Raw genomic sequence first — 21,416 nt, 5'->3', positions numbered from 1 at the left:
CTAGTTGCATCGAAAGCTTTTACCTCGACGTCTGGCCATCGTCTTTTTCTTTTTTTTAGAAAGCCGGCTAAGAAATCGAACCTTGAAGCTGTTAAACTCTGCTTCGAACAGAGACGACAGCAATCTACTCGAGCTCATAAGAAAAGGAGCACGCAGCGTTATTTCGTTTATTATAAACATTCTTTATTGTTCTGTCATTTCGAAAAAATATAGATATAATATTGAAAATGAGAAGAAAAGTTTCTCTCGTTCAAAAAATATGAACAAAGATCCAACGAGAACACTGCTACCTTTTTTTTTCGCTATCTTTAACGACTAAAAGGCATTTCCACGAAAACAGTGAGCTGTTCGCAAACATTCAACAAGACACATGACAAAGCACGTACAGAAAGAGATTCACCGGCACAATCGCGACATTGGCGCAACATGTCACATTATACATAACCTAAATTTTTCTTTACATGAAACAGGCAACGCTGATGCCTTTTGGAAGCACACCGGTATCGATTACTAGCACAGCGTCTCTGCTAGCTTATTTAGCGTATTGCTTTGGGCCCGGTCTTCAACAAGGGTCTTCAACATTCATTCACACGCATAATCAGTCACACAGCAAACCATACACGAACAAATAAACTAAGGGACATGTTTTTTTTTTTTTTCTTATGTACCGTATTGCACTTCATGACCTCCAGCAGTGGCCAATACACAGTATATTTGCTCTCGCGTTCAAGAAACATTTCGTGCATATCTGATTTGGAAACTCACTTTTATGTAATGATACTTTGCTGCATGTTTCTTTGCTTTGCGAAGCATTGGACAGTTTGGTTGAGCAAGCGTTTCCAAAAGAAAAAAAGCGCCTAATTTTTTTTATAAGTATCATATCACACTAACAAGAAAACAAATGGAGAAAAGTGAACTACCGCGGACATAGTTAGTGTTAGTTTCAGCACGTACGCTGATTACTCTTAATCATTTTGAAATCATCCATTAACATAATACTCTCCTGCTCTGCGCTTCTGCGCAGGAGGCTAAGAATACCACTGATTGCTTATGAAGCCCTTGTAATATATCTGGAGTCACACTTTCTAAGTGTAACAAACCGAAACACTTCTTTTTTTTTCTATAAGCATTGATTATGGTGACACCGACTTCCACAGGTAATTTTACTTGTCCATATAAATGTGAACTACAACATGCTGTCATGGTCTTTTGTTAGATCTGAAGTGTTGCCCCCCCCCCCCCCCCTCCTTACCGAGCTTAGCAATCTACTACACACTTTATCTTATCTTCCACGTGTTTCCGTAACGAATCAAACGCAACGTCACAAATACTCGAGTTTACATTCGTTCTTATAATACACAACAAGAATACAAAATGCAAGCTACGACCTTCAGCTGATCGGAGAGACATACCGTAAAGCAGCGCACCGAACTCTTTCGTCCTGTTTTTTAAGGAGAAACCCCTGTTGAAATCCACGGCCAGCGTGTTTTCAACGAATACGTCGCATTTGTGACCGAAAGCTTGCAAAACACAAATGATAAGTCATGTGTACATCGATGCTCTTTCACCGGTAGATAGTAGCCGTTGACGCTGGAATGTATTTAGAAGGTCGCCAAAAACTAACCTTGGTTGCGCTGGCTCTCCCGTCTTCAGTCGCATAGCATATTGTATAGTAGTAAAACATGGACGATGAGACACAAATGCCTGTCGTGCTTGTCCAATATGGCACGCATTCGTTGAGTGTCTATAAAACCAGCAATTAATGAGAGCTTAGAAGCACTTTTCAAAATCAAAGCGTGCTTGCACGTAAGTCACTGTTCGTCCCAGCGTCAATTCTACGTAGTTCGTTATGTTGCTGAATTCACTAAACACTGCAGATTGCAGGGATAAATGCAGAGAACTGAGGCAACAAATAAACAAACAAATGTGAACAAGGGTATGGTGATATGTATATTCAACATAGCTGTACTTTAGATGCGCATACTTGGAGAGAGCAGAAAGCTCTTTCAAAAGCGCTTCTTTTTTCTTCAATTTCTACGCGGCAGGCTTGCCTCAACAAGCCCGGAACCATTTATAACTTGGAAAAGTAGAAATATGCGTAGTCGGCGACAACCTGAGGATTTCAAAGAGGATTGGTAGTGATGCGCCAGATAATTAAAAATTATCTTCGCTAATTTTCGGGGCAACTTTTTCAAAATCGGTGCTTCTTTGTAACTGCATGCGCTTTCGGGCGCTGAGGTTGTACTAAAATTTAATTGGTTGTCACAGAGTATGGCAAGCGTAGAAACAGGAGAATTGGTAGCGGCCCTGCGAACTTGTTCATTCTTCAATCGAAACCCGATTCCATTCGTCGCTTTACGCCTTTAAGTGGTGACGCTTCCCGTATCCTAAATCACCGCACGGTCAAGGCATAGAAAACTAGCTTTTGGACGGACTAGATTGCAAGTTCACCATACATTTCTCGTTGAGCGTGGACATATGCGACATTCGCGTGTATATAGGTCGTGGCACAACGGTAGCTTTCCCATCTCTTCAGTTATGGCACGGCTGAAGAATCCACTCTTCGCTGTGAGCATCGAGGTAAAGCCGTATTAGCGTTCGTCAAATGCGTCGTCGCGGCAAGCAAGAAAGTTCGAGTACAGTTTTCTACAGAACATCACGTGCGCATAGCGAACGTCGCATCAGCTGTTATCCGCATCTAAGAAAGCGTTGAGATTCTCAAGGCACTGCTACGAAGCCACACGGGTTGGGCAAAACCAAACTTCGTCGAATTGCTTACACTACGTTTGACACATTCTCATGTACAGATCATCACGGGAGTGAAAACAAAAAAGGAAAAAAAAGTAATTTCGTTGGGATATATGCAAAAGGCACAACAATCCTCCGGAGATCCTGCTCCGAGAAATGAACGGCTTATCTGACACAAAGTCCATCTTCCTCAACAACCGCCTCTTGAAAGCCAGTCCATGAGCCATGCGTGTGGCACGAACACAGCGCGATGTTCCGCAGCACCGACGAATCTGAAAGCGCTCAGGGCAGTTCGTAAGAATCGACTCGTCCTCGGTTCGGTTGCTCAACCTTGCACAATTTCATCAGCATGGTCCCCGCGCGTACGCCGGCAACACTGTCATGACAACGTACACAACACGTCACCGCTGGCCTGAAGCTTTCGTTTACGTCCAAGACCTGTTGTAGCGTCCATTTCACGGCGTCGGCGCGTCGCTGAGCTGGAGACTTTCGCCGTCGGATTCGAGAATCATGCCGACCAGGTCGGTGCTCATCAGGAGCGGGTCGTCCCCAAAGTCGAGGCTCGATTCGAGCGAGTCGATGCTCTGCACCGAGTCGACTTCGGAAGAGTTCTCTTCGGTTTCGTTCGCCTCCCTCAGCATCTGGCTCAGCGCAGCGATGTAGTTGACCGCGAGCCTGAGCGTGGTGATCTTGGTGAGCTTGCTGTTCTCGCCGTTCTTGTCCGGCACGCAGGCCGGAGGTAGCATCGGGACGGCAGCCCGGAGTTCTTCGAAGGCCCGGTTGATCTCCTGCATGCGGCATCGTTCGCGGGCATTGGCTGTTTTCCTCCGGTACTTGGACAGCGGCGGAGGCTTCTGCTTTGGCTTGGGATCCCTCTTGTGACTCTGCTGCTGCTGTTGCTGCTGTTGTTGGTGTTGTTTGCGCCGCTGCTCCGTCTCAATGCGAATCTGGACCGACCGTGGCCTCAGGTTGTAGTCTGGGTTGAGTCGACACGACCGCTGGGGACGCCCACTAGCTGTCTGGACCACCGGTGATGACGTCGCCGAGGTCGCGGTGCTCGAGACGGTGCCGACTACGTCCATGGCCGGAGCTGGCTGCGTCGTCTGGAACGCCATGGCGCTGCTCGACGCAGAAGACGCCGTCGGCTGTTGGGCAGTCGTTGTCGCCGTCGCTTGCAGGACGACATCGGCGGGGTTGAATGGTGGATACTCGATTGGTGTTGAGAAGTTTAGATCGGACGGAAAGTTGAGCTCGAGGAAGGACTCGAGCGCGACGCTGTCTACATCCATGTTGGGTATTGGCTTCCGAGAGTCAGCTCCGCTCGTTCGCCTGGATCTCGGCTCTCCTGATCTGCAGCAATGAAAGAAAAAAAAAAGTGATTGAGTTTCGTGAAAGTTAAGGGTGGCATTTTCGCCCGCGCATTTACGAGGCTACTGAGCAGTGATTGGGCTATTAGTGCTCCCGTACTGCTAAGAGAACGCAGCAGACTAAAGGAAGATTCTACAGACGTTAGAAACTGCTTGTAGAAGTCTTGTGTCCGCTATAAAGAAATTACTACATAAAGTCAGCTGCGGTTGCAGGGAAGCAGTTGAGCGCTCTGCTACGTTAGTTGCCCCATCATTAGGCACGAATGGACTCCATTGAAAAACATGCCTCGCAAATACGTCACGATACACTGTAAACGAAAATAAACCCAGCTGAGAGTTTTTAAGAGGTGATGTGCCCTAAAACCTCCCCTCCTCAAATATTTACTCCGATGTATGGGAGCAAAACAGCGCCATTCCCTCGTTTCACTCCGCTGGCTAGCTGCCGGAGTATTAAGGCGACATGACGCGATTTTACTCCGCTTAAAAATTTTGTTCTCCCGTGAAACTCCGACAGGGAGTTTTGAAAAACTCCCCTCGGCCGATACAGGTTAGTCACGTGGCGCTTCCCATGAGGCTGTGCGCCTCGCCAGCGACCGGGCGCGTTCGGCGGAGTGGGCAGTGCTCATGGCTGACGGTTTGTTTACGTCTGTGAAGTGTCGTTCCGTGACAGCGTTTCGTCAATTTGTTTCCCGTATCTCCTTCCAGAAAGTGTTATAGGCATGCCTGAAGCTCACTGTATCTCAGCTTCAAGTACATTAGCTGTGATCACTTTGCTGACAACGATGATTGCAAGAACCACGTTTTCAAGTGCGGAAAAAGGCTTAGGTATACCTCGAAGCTGCTCACTGGCTCGTGATGTCGGCTCACGTTCTGGCTGTGTTTCCGTGCTAGGTCACCCTGTCTTGTGTTCTTCAGTACGTGAAATGCGACTTCTGTGTCCTTTTGAGTACATGCTGACAACGTCCGGTGTAATGTTTGTAAGGACCGCGTAGCAATGGCAACAGCAGCCACTGTTCGAGCGACGACATCCGTGCTAGTCGCGCATGAATGGCGTAACCCAAGATCGTTGCGGTGCTGTGTTGCCAGTGAGAAAGACCGGAGTGCAAGCAACTGTTTTTATTTATCTGTGAACGGATATCCTCGCCCGAAGAAAAACGGTAGGACATAAGTATATATGTGTGCTTAAAATAAAGCTTCTTATTGAGCGATGTGAATCGAATTGTTATCGCGCATATAGGTTTTGGTCACGTCGTTGCTTCCGATATTGCATTAACATTACGCTCTATCCGAGACACTGATTTAGACGCATGCCTGCTGGCTACGAGTTTAGGGGTTCACTCGACAGATCAGCGATGTAGCTCCTTTTCGCAACCGAGACAGACTGCTTGTACTCAGAGCAAGTAGTGCTGTGTATAAAATGTATGTCTGCGCATTTTTCGGTGTTACGTCGGCTGCTGCGGGTCATGTTCACACGTAATAATTTCTTGCTACGCTACCACTATATCGAAAAAATGTAATTTTGCTATGCAGCACATGCACTTGCATTTTTCTAGCTTACTGTAACTAACGCACTACTTTTTGGCCGCGAACGCCGGCAGTGTGCGAAGTCGCTTCAGCACTCACAGAATGGCATAGTTTTGAAAAATAACGCCATTAACTTTTTTTCTCTCACTATTTTGAATTAACAGTTTTGTGTTGATTAAGGTATTCTGTTAGTTTCAAAGAGGCAGATCTCGTATGAACGAGCATGTGAGTCGTAATTCTGAAAACAGCACAGCTGCTCCCTTGGCGGTTTCGGGGCACACAGTATCGTGGCTATATATACTGGCACCGTTGCATCTTGAGTATCGCGTGTACGTGGGATGTCTTTCAAATTTCTGTATTGGGCGTTTCTGGAATGTTTATGTATGTCATGATATATGTGTTTTCATTGACTTGTTTCATCGAATTTGACGCGGTCTCGTGTGCATGTTTCGAAATTTGACCAGCAGCCTCTGCATGTAAACATGTTCGCGCAAACTGACGCGATGCCTCTTTTTATATTCCCGTTGCACCTCGAAAAAACTCCGTCAATTGCAAAGCAAAAAATAAAAAAAGACAGAAAAAAACCTCCCATAATTCCACGCAAAAATTCCGCTCGTACGGAGTAAAAATTCTACTCCGATCATACGGAGCATAATAAACTCCGAACCGGGGGGTCGCTAGAGGACAAGCAGTATACTCCCACCTCGGAGTTATTTCCATTTACAGTGTACCTGCTTTAACGGCTAGATAACGTTATTTATAAATTCATGCGTCTCCAGAGCATATCGTCTTTTCCATGTTGCTGTAGATATCGGTGCTCTGGAACTGTCGCATAGTGACGGACGCAAACCACCGGGTATAATTAACTAACGTCTAATAAATAACACGAATTCATGCTTTATGTCCAGTTAGGGCTTGTAGACAACACTCATTCCACAGAAAAAAAGACTCACGGAGACACCGGTTATCGTGAGCTGATGTCATCCTGCGAAAAATGACCACAGTTACATGTCTCCGACGTTGTGTACGACGCAGGACATATTTGCTGCACCATCGCAGACTGACATGATCGCTGAGTCGCCGATTGTCGCGAAGCTAGTTCGTTCACTGCTTGAATTCACGAAACTCGCTGCAGGCACAAATGCAGGCACAAAAAACTGCAGGCACAAAAAACTGCAGGCACAAATAAAGTGTACTCCAATCCATTCCAATCCAATCCCTGCCTTATGAGCCCTGTCTCCTCTATCTGTTACCCTTGTCTCCAAGGGACAAACTCGCTGACAGAACGACGTTCGCGATCAGTGTTGGCCAACGCGTTGTCTACTGTGACATGTCACACTGGTCCGCAACCTTTCTACACGACACTGCGGCAGCCGAAAGGCCGGCTTTCGCGTGCTCTATACAGCCTTGCGACACCACAGTTCAAGCCTACGCGCCACTGCACGGTTTTTTTTTCGTCGACATAGATTACGGAGGCCTCGGCCCACGTATCGAGACGGCGAGACCGTGGGGGTGACCCCGGCGGTGGCGACGGCACGAGTCCTGTCGACTGCGCCACCACTCGAGCTGCCTACGCCGACCGCCTCGCCGGCGCCTCGGACGCAATCGCTGGCGCCGCGTCTCCTGGTTGGCCGCGTCGCGTCTTTTCAAAATGGGAGATCGCGATTCGCCCTTCCAGTCTGCGCGCAGCTACGTGTAGTCGCATTCGCGCGAAGGAATCGTGCTTGCTGCGGAGGCCGGCCTATCTGTCTCAAGCCGCGTGGACGTCGTTCCCGTTCTTTTCCTGAAAACGTTGGGCTCAAATTCGCAAACGTTTTCGTTTGCGAATTTGAATACCACTGGTGGACTGAATTGCGAATACCACTGGTGGACTGTCTTCGCTAATGCTAAGTTCGTTGTCGCCGTTCGCCGGCATCTCTTATTAGGTGCAGTAAGAAGAGTAGTACCGGTTATTTTGTGCGCAGGTCATGTCTGCCGCTTCACATAGAACTTGCGTACCCTATAGTATCACGTCATCCAATATCCGTCCCTGAGACCAAGTCGAACTTGGCCGTACCAGCTGAAGACCTGCGCCAGACTCTGACTGCGGCTGAAGCGCCACGTACGCCACATCAAGGAGAAATTGTACTCGTCGGCAATTCACCGTAGGGGGTGGCACCTCCAAAAACAAAGACGACGCGGACTAGACTCGCCCTAAAATATAGTTTTCTTCTTACCCCTTCCAGCACTGCTTTTTTTTTTTTCAGAGGGTTGAGAAGCGGTAACTAGAACATCAATGCTTTTATTTCCCGACAGGTTTTAAGACGTACTTCTTGAAAGTGGGGCTAAACACAGAAATTTTGGTAAAAGAATGTGACTTTGTTAGAGATCTGCTTCAATCCTATCAGTGGTGCTTAAGGCACAATTAAGAAGTAAATTCGCGAAGCTTTGTTGTTTAGCCAACGCTACGTTGCAGTATGTTGTGGAAGTATAGTAATGTCAACCTTTTCAAGCAATTCAGCGAGATATGAGAGATTCTCGCTATCTGACATCTGAGATATTAGTGAGCTTGTTCTAACCAAACAAAATCACCCATGTATATGCATCTCCCATGAATGTAAATCGGCGGTTTGGTCCCATGAAGTCAACAAATGACAACATTTAGCTGACTTACAAACTCTCGCACAAGCAGTAAGTTGCACGTTCTCACAAGTGTGTGTCCATTCCAGTTACTTAAATATATCAGTCCTATGTTGGCTAGAGAGGGAGAGAGAGAAAGTTCTTTATGTTAGGTAACATATTATTGGTAGTGTTTGACGCCATTGCACCGCATTTTTGCATCGAAGAACAATCAAACAAATGACGCATTAGAGTGAAACTGTTTTCTTGCACTCTCGATAGCGATCACGGGCACATTTTACTATCTTCCGACTGCACGGTTCCCCTTTCTTTCATAATACTCTGACATTTTCCTTCGTGTAGATCTGGGCAAAGTACAGGATATATCTTTAGTTTTTTCTGTATTCAGAACTCCCTGCAAAGCTATCAGAAATTTCAATATCCTATGATTTCCTTAACCGCCCTGTCTCTTCGTAACAAAGAATGGTAAACATAATTTTTTTCGCGTTATACTAAGTGAAGTATCCTCAATGTTCATTTTGAACCCGAGAGTTAATTCCCGTGCTTTTAATTTCTTCACTGAGCATTTTATTTTCCGTCGCGTTGTACAAAGCAGTCAAGAGAGGTCAGCTCCTTCAATGCCTCTGCATTTCGGTTATGCACATGGCACATTTCGGTTATGCACATGGCACATAAATAACCTGTTCCTCAAACGCTTTGATGTTCTAAAGACGTGCTAAAGACGCGAGCACTATCTGACGTCATCACACAAATATATGATCTGTCTGCGTCACGTATGTTGCAGTATTAGCCAGAGTGCTATACTATGCTGGCGAGACCTCCTCCTCACTTGAGTTTTCCTTTTTTTTCCCCGATTCCAGTCAAGTTCTACAAACTCCTTGAAGACGTGGGATGGAACGCCTATATATTTTCTTTCGTTAGCCCTACCTTCCACGTCGTTTGTCTTGTGCAGCAGTATGCGGCGTGCTCATTTATAATTCTCCACCTGACCTCAGAGAGACACGAGCTCTGCTGGTTGCAAGAAAAAAAAGAAGTTTAGTCACACAGCTCTCCCGCTTTATCGGTTTGTTTTTTTATCACTCCGAGGGCTTCTCTCGGCGGTTGTAGGTGTCCCCCTTGTCGGGTGATCGCAGCTCCGCCCTCGTAGCAAACGTTCTGTCCTTTCAGACTGGCGGACGTATCTCATGGGCGTCTACTCTTGGGCTGCGTGCATAATTTCCCCACCGTCACAATAAAAAGAAACCTGCTTTTTCCAAGCGTCCATCAAAGTCATTTTATGTGGTGGGTGCAAGCTTTTGAACTAGCTAAGCTTGACGCTGTTTGACCTGCAAAGAAACGTTTACATGCAACAGCGTAACACGCCTGATTCGGGCCGTCCTTGCAAGAAACGCCAAAAATCACTAATAATTTTTGAGCAATCCTAGTTCGCTGCAACCCACCCTTATATGTATATATAAGTGAAAATAATTTTCACAACTTCGCAGCAATCATGGCTTTATTGCCCAACAATTTCGGCCGGTGGACCGCCCTTCGTCAGGTGTTACAGGCTTGCTTTAAGACTTGCCTGTAACCCCAGGCGAAGGTCGGTCCACCGACCGAAACTGTTAGGCAATAAAACAAAGATTGCCGCGATGTTGTGAAAATATTTTCACTGATTTATTCGTTGCCTGGCCCGTTGAACAACCCTATACTAGTTATATACATAAGAGAGAGAGAGAGAGAGAGAGAGTAGACCGCAGCACCGCTTCCCGATAGACTTTCTTGGGTATCACATGTGTACCAGATTTAGCCCTGTATCCCCTCATGCAACAATCCCCTACGAAATCGCGGCGTTCCTACAGTACAGTTCCCATAAATCGCATGCAATTACGGGATATGTGGTAAAAGTGGAATATGAATAGTCTTGACTGGCAATTCTTCGCTTTAGCGCATTATTCTTTGAGTAAACCAAGCGTACTGTGTATTACCAGGCACTGGCAGTCAAGTAGGCAATAAATAGCTCTTTAGCATTGCGTTTCATGCGCAGTCCATAGCGCCTGGAAAGCTTCACTTGTCATACTCAAGTGTTCTTCTTAGGAAACCCGCGTGGAATATACTTTTAGTGAAGTGTAGAATGAGCTTAGGCTGAACTCTTGAGTCCTTTTTTTCTGGGGAGCTTGCAGATTGCCGCTATGGTACAAATATGCTGCAATAAGGATGAGTAGGTTATTGCGTCTTCAAGTTTTTCGCATGTTTATGCGAAGGAAACTGCTGAAACCGCCTTTCTAGTGCAAAATATTTCTGGTGGCTGCGTACTTTCTTAGGCGAGAGATACTGAGCGTCTGTCGACAGGCATGCACGATTAAATGTAGTGCGTTTCGGCACGTCTGTATATGCTGTTGACTCTGACGCTGGTTCCGAAGCGACCTCGAAGGACAATCGCGCAAGGCGTTTTCTTGCCTTTCTTCTCCTCCTTCCATCTTTTTGCTTTTTTTACAGCACGAGGCTCAAACTGGCATGAAACTGTCACAACCGCGAGGACACGTGATTAGCTTACTTCAAACCTGTGACCCTGTATACGGAACTTTATAGGTTTCTTTTCGACAGCGTCTGCGATTCGCGAAGCACGTGAAACAGCTTGGATACGTCTGTAAGCCGAACAGAAAACACTCGTAATGTAAGACGGCTAGAATACGTCTGCGGATAGCAGAGAAAACGCGCGTAGACAGCTATCATATCGTCTGCAGGCAGCACAGACAACGCGATGACAACCGTTCGCTAATTAAGCGGACAATCAAGGGCGCTGAGACTCGCCGGCATTGACATAGCCTTGTGCTGCACGTTGTGCGGTCGCTTGCAAGCGTTAGAGCCACGTTCGTCAAGGCACGTCGTTTGCTTCACGATACACACGTATACAAGACAGATAATATGACAATCGCGTTCGCTGGCTTGCCGAAGTGCCATCGTAAGCCCAGCCGCACGTGAAAGCAATCCAATACGGCTGCTGCGCCGTCTAATGCGTGTGCCGCTGATTGGTTCAAAAAATTATTTTCAAAAAAAAAAAAAACGAACGAGAAGAGAAAGAAGGTGGTCGCGGCTAGCGAATAAATTACGTTCTTTAGCGCCATGTCACTCCGGTTCGTAACGGTATACTACACGGCAGCTCTATGTGACAAGTAGAGTAAAAAATAGAAACACAGCCAACAGAATTAAAGAAAAAAAGACGTTTAGCGAAGTGTGCGATCAGGAATCTCGTTTTTACTGCCTGTCAAGAACGTCGAAGGTATATCTTTGTTTTTTCATTGACATTTTTCTTTTTATTTTGTTGTTCACGTCGTCGCCTTCGTTAGACCCGCCGATCGTCACTCGCTGGCAACTCGCGGAAGCTGACAGCGTCCTCTTTTCCATTTTTATTTTCCTCGCATTCGTTCTTTTGCTTCTTTGCTTGACCTGGTGTACGGGTATTATTTTAGCCGCTATACTTCGGCTCGCTCTCCGGGTATACGGCTCCCGTTCGTAACGCGAAATCACGCGCGTTGAGCTTGAGCCGACACCGCGAACTCCGCGGAGAGTTGATGGTCGTGTGTCTGCGCGTACGTAGCAGCTTGACGGACTGTGACCAATCGCGCGAAGGACGTCCACGGTACGCTCCCCCGCCGAACAGCGTGCCGCGCCCATGGAGCCGACGCGGTGTCGTGAATATATGCCTCCTGTCGATTCCAATTTGGACCGCCCGCGGAGCCGGCGCCTTTAATTTTGCCGTCTTTTTCCGCTCGCATCTTGCGGAGCTGCGATCCAGGCGTATATGCTGCCTTGTTAGATTGGCAGGCGAGGTTTCTTCTATCGAATCGAGTCGTGCTTCCGTGATTGCAGCGGAAAATGTTGTAGCTTGCTCCAGCCTCTTCTGTGAGTTTACTCTTATATTTCATTCGCAGTCTACCGTGACTTCTCGGGCTAATAGTCTTTCGAATGCCCTTCGGATTAACTTGACAGAGTGGCAGAAGTGCCCGACGACATGTTGAGCGCCCAGTTTATATTTAGTTCGTGCGCTTAAACAGGTGCGTCAGAGACACACGAGAAGAGGCAAACAATCAAAAGAGCATTCGAGCAAAAGAAGGCAAAGAATAAATAAATGAAAAAGAATAAAACGATTCAAACAATTAACCTTGGTTAAATGAGAGTCTGAGGTTGAAGCCACGTTGAAGCCACGTGTTTCAACGAGCAGTCTTACATTCATCAGGAAAATGTTGAAAAGCACTCCCATTGTTGAATGTTTGGCTTCAGATTTAGACGTCTGTTGTCCCGCCACTGTCGATCTCGTCAGGCCTTCAGCTTCCTGTGAATGCTTTACTTTGTTTAAAAGAAAGAAGCCATTTGAGTAATTCAAGCGTAGCGTAGGAAATATGAGGCGTTCAGCGCTTGAGCCTGGCCCGTAATTTAACGACGGCATAAAACACACGCTATTACCAGGCGACGCCATACCACGTGCCCGTAAAGTTGCGTACTCGACGACGCAAACAAGTCTACAGGAGAAGCCACTTTCAACCGCAGTCAACGCAAACAATGTGCTTCTTTTTTTTTTTTTTTGATGCTTCTTGCTTTTTGTTGCTATTTGTCTCATGCGCCGTAGCGCTGCGTTGCAGACTTGATCGTAACGTCCGTGCGGCGCCTTGGGACAACTTAAGGCACCGTGAACAAAACGCCACGTCATTTAGGGTCTAGTTCCATATTTTTTTTTCATTTCTTTACCTATATATTTTTTCTCTCTCTAAGTCGGATATTGTACGGGCAAAAAATGCTGTCGCTGGTTTGTGTGTACTTGGGGAAGAACTGAGAGGCCTGAGAGAGTGTTCAAATATCCTCCTGTGTAAACCACTTACGAGAAGAAAAAAAAAAGAACAGAAGCCTTACGCACACAAGAATAAGGTGACCGTAAAAAGAGGACAGTCAAGGCACAAGGGTTCCGCGCGGAGTGACTGTTCACGGGGAGCGTAAAGTCTGCACCTCGTGGCTAGACTCTCGCTTCGCTGGCGTTCGTGCTCAGAGTCTTGCTAGTCGTCCCCCCAATCGGTAGATGCCCTTAGTCTTTCGCAAAGACTCCTTCTTCTAGAGAGCGTTAGAGGCGTTTACAACCTCACGCTGTACGTTTGCATTTCTTACGCACTTCTCGCAAGTAGCAGTCTTGTAGTAATGGTTCGTGTGCTTTTTGCGAGACACGCGGTATAGCGCAGAACAAACCGAACAAAGCAAACGGGGGAGATTTGATGGCCTTCTCTGTGTTTGCTCTACGGGGAGCCCTAAACGGAAGGAACCGCGCACGGAATGAGTACAGCACAGCACGAGGCTATATAAACGAGCGGTTTTACTGGTCGCGAGGTGGGCCTGTGCAAACACACGGCGGAAGCGACCGCTTAGTCAGTGGAAGTTGGACGGATGGATGGATGGATGGTTGGGTCATCACCGCCGGAGGGCAGTGGAAGGATCTGGCATGGCGGTGCGCTACCGGATTTTCCTCTTGGCGTTCTCCGTGTGAGACGCACGGTGAAACTTGACGGCCAGCCTTGGTGACTCGATGTCGTCGTAAATCCCCCGCGTTTATTCGTCATGCGTGAAGGAGTGATCAATTCGCCCTGTTCTAATGGTTGTGTGTAGTGATTTTACCCGCGATGTCTGACTGGGTGATGATACTTTCACTAGCAGATGGCATATAGAAGTTGATTCTTGCTGGAAACAGGCTTATTAATTATATTATCTGTGACAGATATCATGGTAAGTTTTCACATATTCTCTTCTCGTTCGTGCTATCGCATCAGCTGGATTACTTGACGAGAGAGATATTTTGCTTGAAAGCCAAATCGCGCGGTGCCTGTAACTGACTGACAAAATTTCTCTAGTTTTTTCTTTATTTATTTACATTAGGCCCCCCGCATTGTGTCTACGGGATTGACGACGATTTTCACCACCTTGACCGGGCGTGCTCATGCTACCGCGTTGAAAGGGGCACGCGATTCTCAGTGTGCTGCAGGCTGGAGACCTTCAACGTGTGAGCGCCTCTTTCCAGAACGACCCATCGCAGTTCACGAGAAAGAGTCGCGTTTACATACGCCTTGTTTTCTGCGTCAACATGCTGGACCTCCAGAATGGTTGCAACGATTCAATTCCAGTTACGTGTCTTTGTACGCTTTGTGAGGCGTCAGAGTGGAACTGTGCCTGCATTGTCACCATGCAAAATTTGCATTATATATATATATATATATATATATATATATATATATATATAGAGAGAGAGAGAGAGAGAGAGAGAGAGAGATGATACCATCCATCTTGTAGAGGTGGGAGACTAAATGGGACCCGCTTGGCAACAAGTAAAAAACGGCTAGCCTTTTCCTTACAAACTGTGTATACTTAAGAACAGACGTATAAAAGCAACAGGCACACTGATCGCGTTCTGCTCGAATAATCAGAGCATCAAACAAGATGACGGATGATTATATTGTCAGGCACTATTCAAGAAGCTTCAGATTCTTGGGTCAGTTGGCTGCCGACGCATTAATTGTGACAAAAGCACCGTATACAAGAGGTCTCGCAAGTTTAAAAAAAAATCATTAACAATCTTGCGCGCCCTTTCTTGCATGCAGCGCATTCTCTCAAGGTGAAAATACCTTCGAGCTCTATTTGCTTCCTCTCCGAGCAGCGTCGCCATGAAAAAAAAAAAAGGACGACGATGTTTAATTAGCGCGGCCATCGGCGATCCAGGAACCGACAAACTTGCACAAGAAGTGCGCCGCGCTCAGCTGCGGCGAGCGAGAGGCGTTCCTCGCGTAGATTTATGCGTGTTTGATCAACCTCGCTCTCGCGAACGCTTTATGAAGGCAGTCATTTCTATTTATGTATCAACCAAGGCTCCTTCTCCACCGGAGGAGCGTCGAGCACCAGAGTTGCATGTGACGCCAGCAAAGTTCGTGCGACCTCTCAGGTTTTTACGGCGCAAGAACCGCCTTGCAATGAAGTGAAAGTGCCGCCTATACATCCGCCGGCAGAAGAACTGCGGCTATACGGGCTTCAGGCGCTGTATATGCGAATGAGCTACCTGGAATGAGGAAAGGCAGTAATTACAAGAATACGCGTATACTCGGGTAGTTTTTCCCTTCGAAGGAAAAGGCAAGATGTCCGACCTCGCTCTGACAAATGTGAGGTGGTCGGTGTGGGCCTTATTAAGGTACACGTGGACTGTGGAGGTGAAGTGGGTACGTACTTGCGGTAGAGAACGGGCTGCGCTGTTAGTTCGCTTTGCTTCGCGTCAACTTTTGCGTCGGTTCGATATCCTTCGTTAATACTGTGCAAACGTATAACGTGTTCAATGTATGCGTATTGACGTATGTACATTGCTCCTTAAAATTATGTTTGTAATCAATATAGCAACCATACATTGACTAAGTAGAAAGTAGTAGCTGGCATCGCCCGCGTTGTGATTAACTCCTGTCACTTCAAGATTTAATTTCAATAATAACAAAGGCGTCTCTTTTTTTCTTTTTTTTCTGTTTTCTGTGTACCATATTCAGTTTATTTTTCTCATTATGCTTTTGCAGCATTAAATCGTATGGGTAGCTGGAGCACTTCATAGGCGTCAATATCTCATGTGCACATTGAAAAAAAATTAATGAAAGGCAACCTAAAACATTCAAAAGAACTTGTAATTTGAATGAAGCGGCAAGTAATTTATCCCTACGGCTGAAAGAACAGTTGCGTTGTGGCTGTGTCGGTCTATATATAAATCCCACGAAAGGAGGAGTCTTTTAATGGGAATTCTCATTGATTCATGGAGTGCGAAGCGGCGGGAAAGCTGATAGTTTTCCAACGGAGTAGAGCAGTCAAACGCGATCGCAACGAAGAATAATTCAAAGGCCATTTATGCTGGAATCGAATCATAACGGGTTATCTTGCGTGCAGCCGAGCAAGCGGGTTCCCATGTGCAGTGTGTGCGGGGGTCTTTCTTTCTTCAGCGAGCGTCCCGGCTTACGACGCTGTCGCTAAGGAGTTGTTCTACACAGCGGCTCCCGTATAGACCGAGGGTGGCACCTACTCTGTCCTCAGACGCGTGCTTGGAAAGCAAAGGGTCGGAAGCAAACCAGTTTGAAGCCGTTCGATTCAGTTCGCGCGCAACTGTTATATGTCATCCTGCTCCATGCAGGTACCCGCAGAGCCCTCGCCGATGACTCATCGTATGAGTTATGCCTGGCAAAGGAGAAACCTTGCTGCAAATAGCACCGCGTGTCCTTTCCTATCGTAGTAACCCTGGAAAGCACCTCGCAGTCCGCATAAGCGAGTGAACGAAACTGCGGCGTGCGGCTGTTTAGGAAAAGGTTAACTGCCCTTACGGTAATCGTGACTGCACCGAATTTCATCAAATATTCCCGGTTCCCGCCTAACTAGCATTGAAACGAACGTTTGGCGCCGTAAATTGCAGTCCGTACATTGTAGCGTATTCTGTCGAAAGACGAACATCCCTATGCAGCATAAGGTGTGCTGCATAAAACTTGAATGTAAAACTTGAACGAAAGTATAATGTACCAGTAGCAAGTGCCTGCACTAGGTGATATAGACGAAGCTTTTACGATGAGAGTAGATTGTCAAACCATCACGAATACTTGAGAAGCAACAACAGAAATCTGGCACGCGTGGCCTCATTTTGGCAGTTCGGATGAGAGAGAGATAAAGAGAGGAGAAAGGAAATGTGGGCACGGAAGGCCAACCAGAGGCACATCCAATTTTCTACCCTAATCTGTGGACTAAGCATGAAGTAATGTTCAGAAAAAAAGTATGAGCAGGGAAATAGCATTGTACTCTCGCAGGGCCTCATGGACCATCGCAAGTAGTCCAGCAAATATCCATCAAGGTTCGATCCGGCACATAAAGCTTCGTTTACGTGACCTCAACGCGAGCGGATTGAGTCAGAACTCGGGCTGGCCCAGACCGACTGGACCCGACCTGACACGACTCGGGCAATAACAATAAGGCATAAGTAAGCGTTCGAAGTTTGAGAGGAGCAGCCTCAATATCAGGGGCGTCAGGCACGACTAGAGAAACGTGCTCGACATCTAAAACCACTGTATTTCTCTGTCTCATTCTCCATTACTCTTTGTCGGCAACCTGAACAGGTACCACATATTCACGGGCCCTATCAGTATCGGGCCGCGCCCATGTTGTCGGAGGCGCAGTGGTCCAACCTGGAGAACACGTCAAAGGTCGTTGCCTCGAACGCCATCCTTCTCCACCGAGCGTTCCCGACTTTTAAATGACTCACACGTCGTGAAGAAAAAAACACCGACGAGAAGTAGCTCCCACCCGGTCGTACGTATACAACACGCAACTCCGCCTCGCTCTGCGATTTGCACACCGCTCAACAGAGGGCTTTGCGGCGTCCGTACAGACGTATTCGCTTTCGCGATCGGTCCTTAGCATTCATTTATTTCTCTCGTACCGTTGTACCTGTGGCAATTAATGCCAACGAGGGTCGCAAAGTCGTGCACCCCCGAAGGGGTGGTCGCCGGTGCCGTTTGCGACCTTGGGTGGGGGGGGGGGGGTGCTGCGGCCACGCCACTGCGACTGTTGCGTTTGTTTCTTTCATTTCTTCATTCTTTAGCTTCATTAGCGGTTCTATCGAAGGGCGTTTCTCGTTGACGAAGGAAAGAGCAGGCACTGCGATGTGCTATAAACACAGTGCCGAAGGCTCGCTCGCCGCACACTTTCTGGCATCCTGCCGCGTCCACCGAACGCACGACTCTATACGTTGCGGTCGAAACGCGACTCGGTGCGTGCCTGGCGGTGCAAGCGCTTATCGCGCGGCGTTCTTGGTGACTGCGTGCAGTACATACGTTCTCGAGCAAGAGTCCGAGGACCAATGGTGCCACGAAAAAAAAAATGGAATCTTTATTCTTCGTAGCCCATAAGCATGAAGATCGAAATAGAGGGGTGTACAGCTTACTTGAGCGCCTGCTCGACCGATCAGATGCATTAAGACAATTCCACGTTGCCACGGCCATGCTAGAAAGAAAAAATGAAGCTTTTGCTGATGCCGTGGTCTTTAGATTTTGCTCTCAACTGTAGATATACGAGCTTTGATGTCTGGTGTTTCTGCGGTAGAAGGGCCGTGCGCAGCGGTGCATCCGGCGACCCTGCCTTTCCGTCTGTTTTTCCCTCTCAGGTGTGTCGTGCATTCCTGAAAACTAGGCAGCTTCATTGAAGATGGTATGATTGATTGATTGATTGATTGATAGATAGATAGATAGATAGATTGATTGATTGATTGATTGATTGATTGATTGATTGATTGATTGATTGATTGATTGATTGATTGATTGATTGATTGATTGATTGCGAATGTTGTACAAGATGAAGCCACGAGTTGGAAGAAATTGGCAGCTTATATGTACTTTAGAGACAGCAGTAGATAAGAGAAAGTTTGTTATCTGAAATATACGAACCTCACTCATAAGAATGCAGCCAGCGAGTGCGTGATCATATTTGACTTTTGTCCCTGTTCCAAGAAAACTCGTGAGTGGTAGTTCGTTAATTAACGACAGTAGGCTCGAAGATAGGTGTGCCGTCATAACGTAGTCTGAATTCAGGTCACGTGGTTGTGTCTGCAGTAACGTTGGTGGCGCTAATAGTGCTACATTGTAATAAGTAAATATCTGTGATGCCGCAACCGGAAAATAAAATTTGCGCATGAAAGACGTGCGAGTGCTGCTTTTCCTATCTTCTCCTCTTTTCGTTCCCTCCTCCCGAAAGAGTAGGCAGGTGTTGTGCACCTCTCGGTGGAAGTTATCAGCTTGCTTCCTCCCTGTTTCCTTTGTGTGCCTATGGTTCCATATGTAATAATAATAATAATAATAATAATAATAATAATAATAATAATAATAATAATAATAATAATAATAATAATAATGCGTCAAATGATAACGTTTCTGTGGAGCTAGCTTTTCTTCATCTTTTTTAAAACTTGTGAATGTTGAGTGGAATTTCTAAGACTGGCTGGCAATCATCATCTCTTTGCCCTCACGAGTTACCACAAGTCTGGAACAGCAATAAAAGTGGTCATCCCAGAATCTGAGCAAATATAAAAATAATAGAAAACATGAAACCACACGCACACACACACACACACACACAAAATGCAACGAAGAAAATTTAGAACGAAAGGAACGATACTAACGCTACACATTCCTTCTATCCTCCGTCGCGCCGTTCACGTTCCGAAACTAATTTCGTGCAGATGAGCGTGCGATGTGGGCCAACGCAACGCCAGCTATAGCTATAGGCTCCAACTCGCGAAAATCGTTTCAGCCTAGCGCACTGATGCACAGATTTACCAAAAATTACCGACGATTACGTTACTTCCTAATGCGAAATTTGAGCGCAGCAAATAAGCTGTTTCACCTTTTCGATAGATTGAGGCAAAGAAATCGAGCAACACATGTATGCGCTGTCAGTTGCTCTCGACGGCGGCGATGAGCCTCCGCTTCGGCGGCGCGAACTGCAGGGTCTTCTCGGCGGCGGCGATGAGCTTCTGCTTCAGCCTCGCTTACTGCTGGTTGCTCTCGACGGCGGCGATGAGCCTCCGCTTCGGCGGCGCGAACGGCAGGGTCTTCTCGGCGGCGGCGCTTAGCCTCTGCTTCGGCGACGCGTACTCCTGGATCATCTCGACGGCGGCGACGGTAAGCTTCTGCTTCGGCGGCACGCACCTCTGGATTCTGACGGCGACGGCGCTGGGCCTCTGCTCTGGCAGCTCGTTTAGCAGCAGCAGCAGCAGCAGCAGCAGCAGCAGCAGCAGCAGCAGACGGAGGACTTCCATCGGTCGTCTCGCTCATGGCTCAGAAAGAACTGGCAGATAATTTCGCAGTGGCGAACGGCAGCGGCAATTTCGGCTCGGGCGGTGCACATATACAGATCCGCCGCCACCGATCTGGCTCTCTGATTGCCACCGCACAGGGCGAACGGCAGCGGCAATTTCGGCTCGGGCGGTGCACATATACAGATCCGCCGCCACCGATCTGGCTCTCTGATTGCCACCGCACAGGGGTTGCATTGGAGGAGGAGCGAAGAAAGGAATTAAGTTCGAGCCGGCGCTTTGACAACCGGAGACTCGCAGGAAGAGGGGGGCGGCGTGTACACCCAGCGGCAAACGATGGGGGCAGAAGCGCGCGCAGCAAGCGGACAACACGATAAAGGGAGGAGGGAAGAGATAGCAGCGACTGACTGATGCCGCTGACGCCGATAGTGAGTCAACCCCAGCTGCGGAGTTGGTTTCAGGGACAACGCCGCCGATGCCGACACAAACAATATGATACCCTCGCTTCCGCAGCGCTAAGAACCAGGTCTAGCCGTGGGAAGGTGGTCACGTATTCGTCGACGTGCCGGGGCCTACGTGAAATAACCGGCGCGTCGGCAACTGAAGAGCACCCTATCCGCCACACAAGAACAGGGGGGGGGGGGGGGGGGCCCTTTCCTCCTCTTTCTGCATGGCGGCGACGGTGTTCTATGCAGTCACGTTATCTTGACTCTCTAGCGGCGTCAGCGGCATCCAGCGGTATCAGTCGGTCGCTGCTAGCGCTGGGGGGATGAAAGGGGGGCGGAGCTGGTTACGAGGCCGACGACAACGCCGACGACGACGCGAAACCCAGGAACGGACGCCAAAGAGCTGCGCTCTAAAAGAGCGGAGCGCATGTCACACATCGGCGCCGCAGGCCAAGCCGAGACTCTCGCCTTTTCTCGTTGAAAGTGAGCGTTGCTGGCGTAGCTGGGGCGTTGTTATTCGTGGCTCGAGCAGTGGACGAGCGATGCCCATGATTTCGTGCTTTGGTTCCGAAGCGAGTCGACGTCGAAAAAAAAAAGAAGAAAGAAAGCGACCGTTTCGTCGGGTGAAACTGTGGGCGTGGTCGCGCCGTGATTTCTCCGCTCTTACACGCCGGCGAAAGGCACATCGTTATCATTAGAAGCGCCGTACAACGGCGGATGCGTGCGCGCCTGTACGCGGCGTTAGAACTTGCCTGCTTATAACTGTTGCCGTTTTCTTTAGGCACGGAACGCCTGTTTCCCCGGTATGTGGTCCCTGAAGATGGGTGTCGCCTTTTCTCGCGTTTGATTTTCATATAAAAGGGGGAAAGAAAGATTTCGTCG

General features: G+C 47.8%; 1 protein-coding gene across 1 annotated transcript in view; it reads right to left on the bottom strand.

The window, feature by feature from the left end:
* Positions 1-1,239: 1,239 nt before the first annotated feature.
* Positions 1,240-21,416, bottom strand: part of LOC135914388 (uncharacterized) — a 34,469-nt gene continuing 14,292 nt past the window's right edge. The window contains exon 2 of the mRNA XM_065447207.2: positions 1,240-4,098. Within this exon, the coding sequence (XP_065303279.2) occupies positions 3,204-4,037 (834 nt within the window). The 5' untranslated portion in view covers positions 4,038-4,098 and the 3' untranslated portion in view covers positions 1,240-3,203. The remainder of the gene's footprint in view (positions 4,099-21,416) is intronic.

Source organism: Dermacentor albipictus, chromosome 7 (genome assembly GCF_038994185.2).
Source record: "Dermacentor albipictus isolate Rhodes 1998 colony chromosome 7, USDA_Dalb.pri_finalv2, whole genome shotgun sequence".
Taxonomy (NCBI): Eukaryota; Metazoa; Arthropoda; class Arachnida; order Ixodida; family Ixodidae; genus Dermacentor; species Dermacentor albipictus.
Note: the sequence above shows the minus strand (reverse complement) of the source record. Positions and strands in the feature narration are given on the sequence as shown.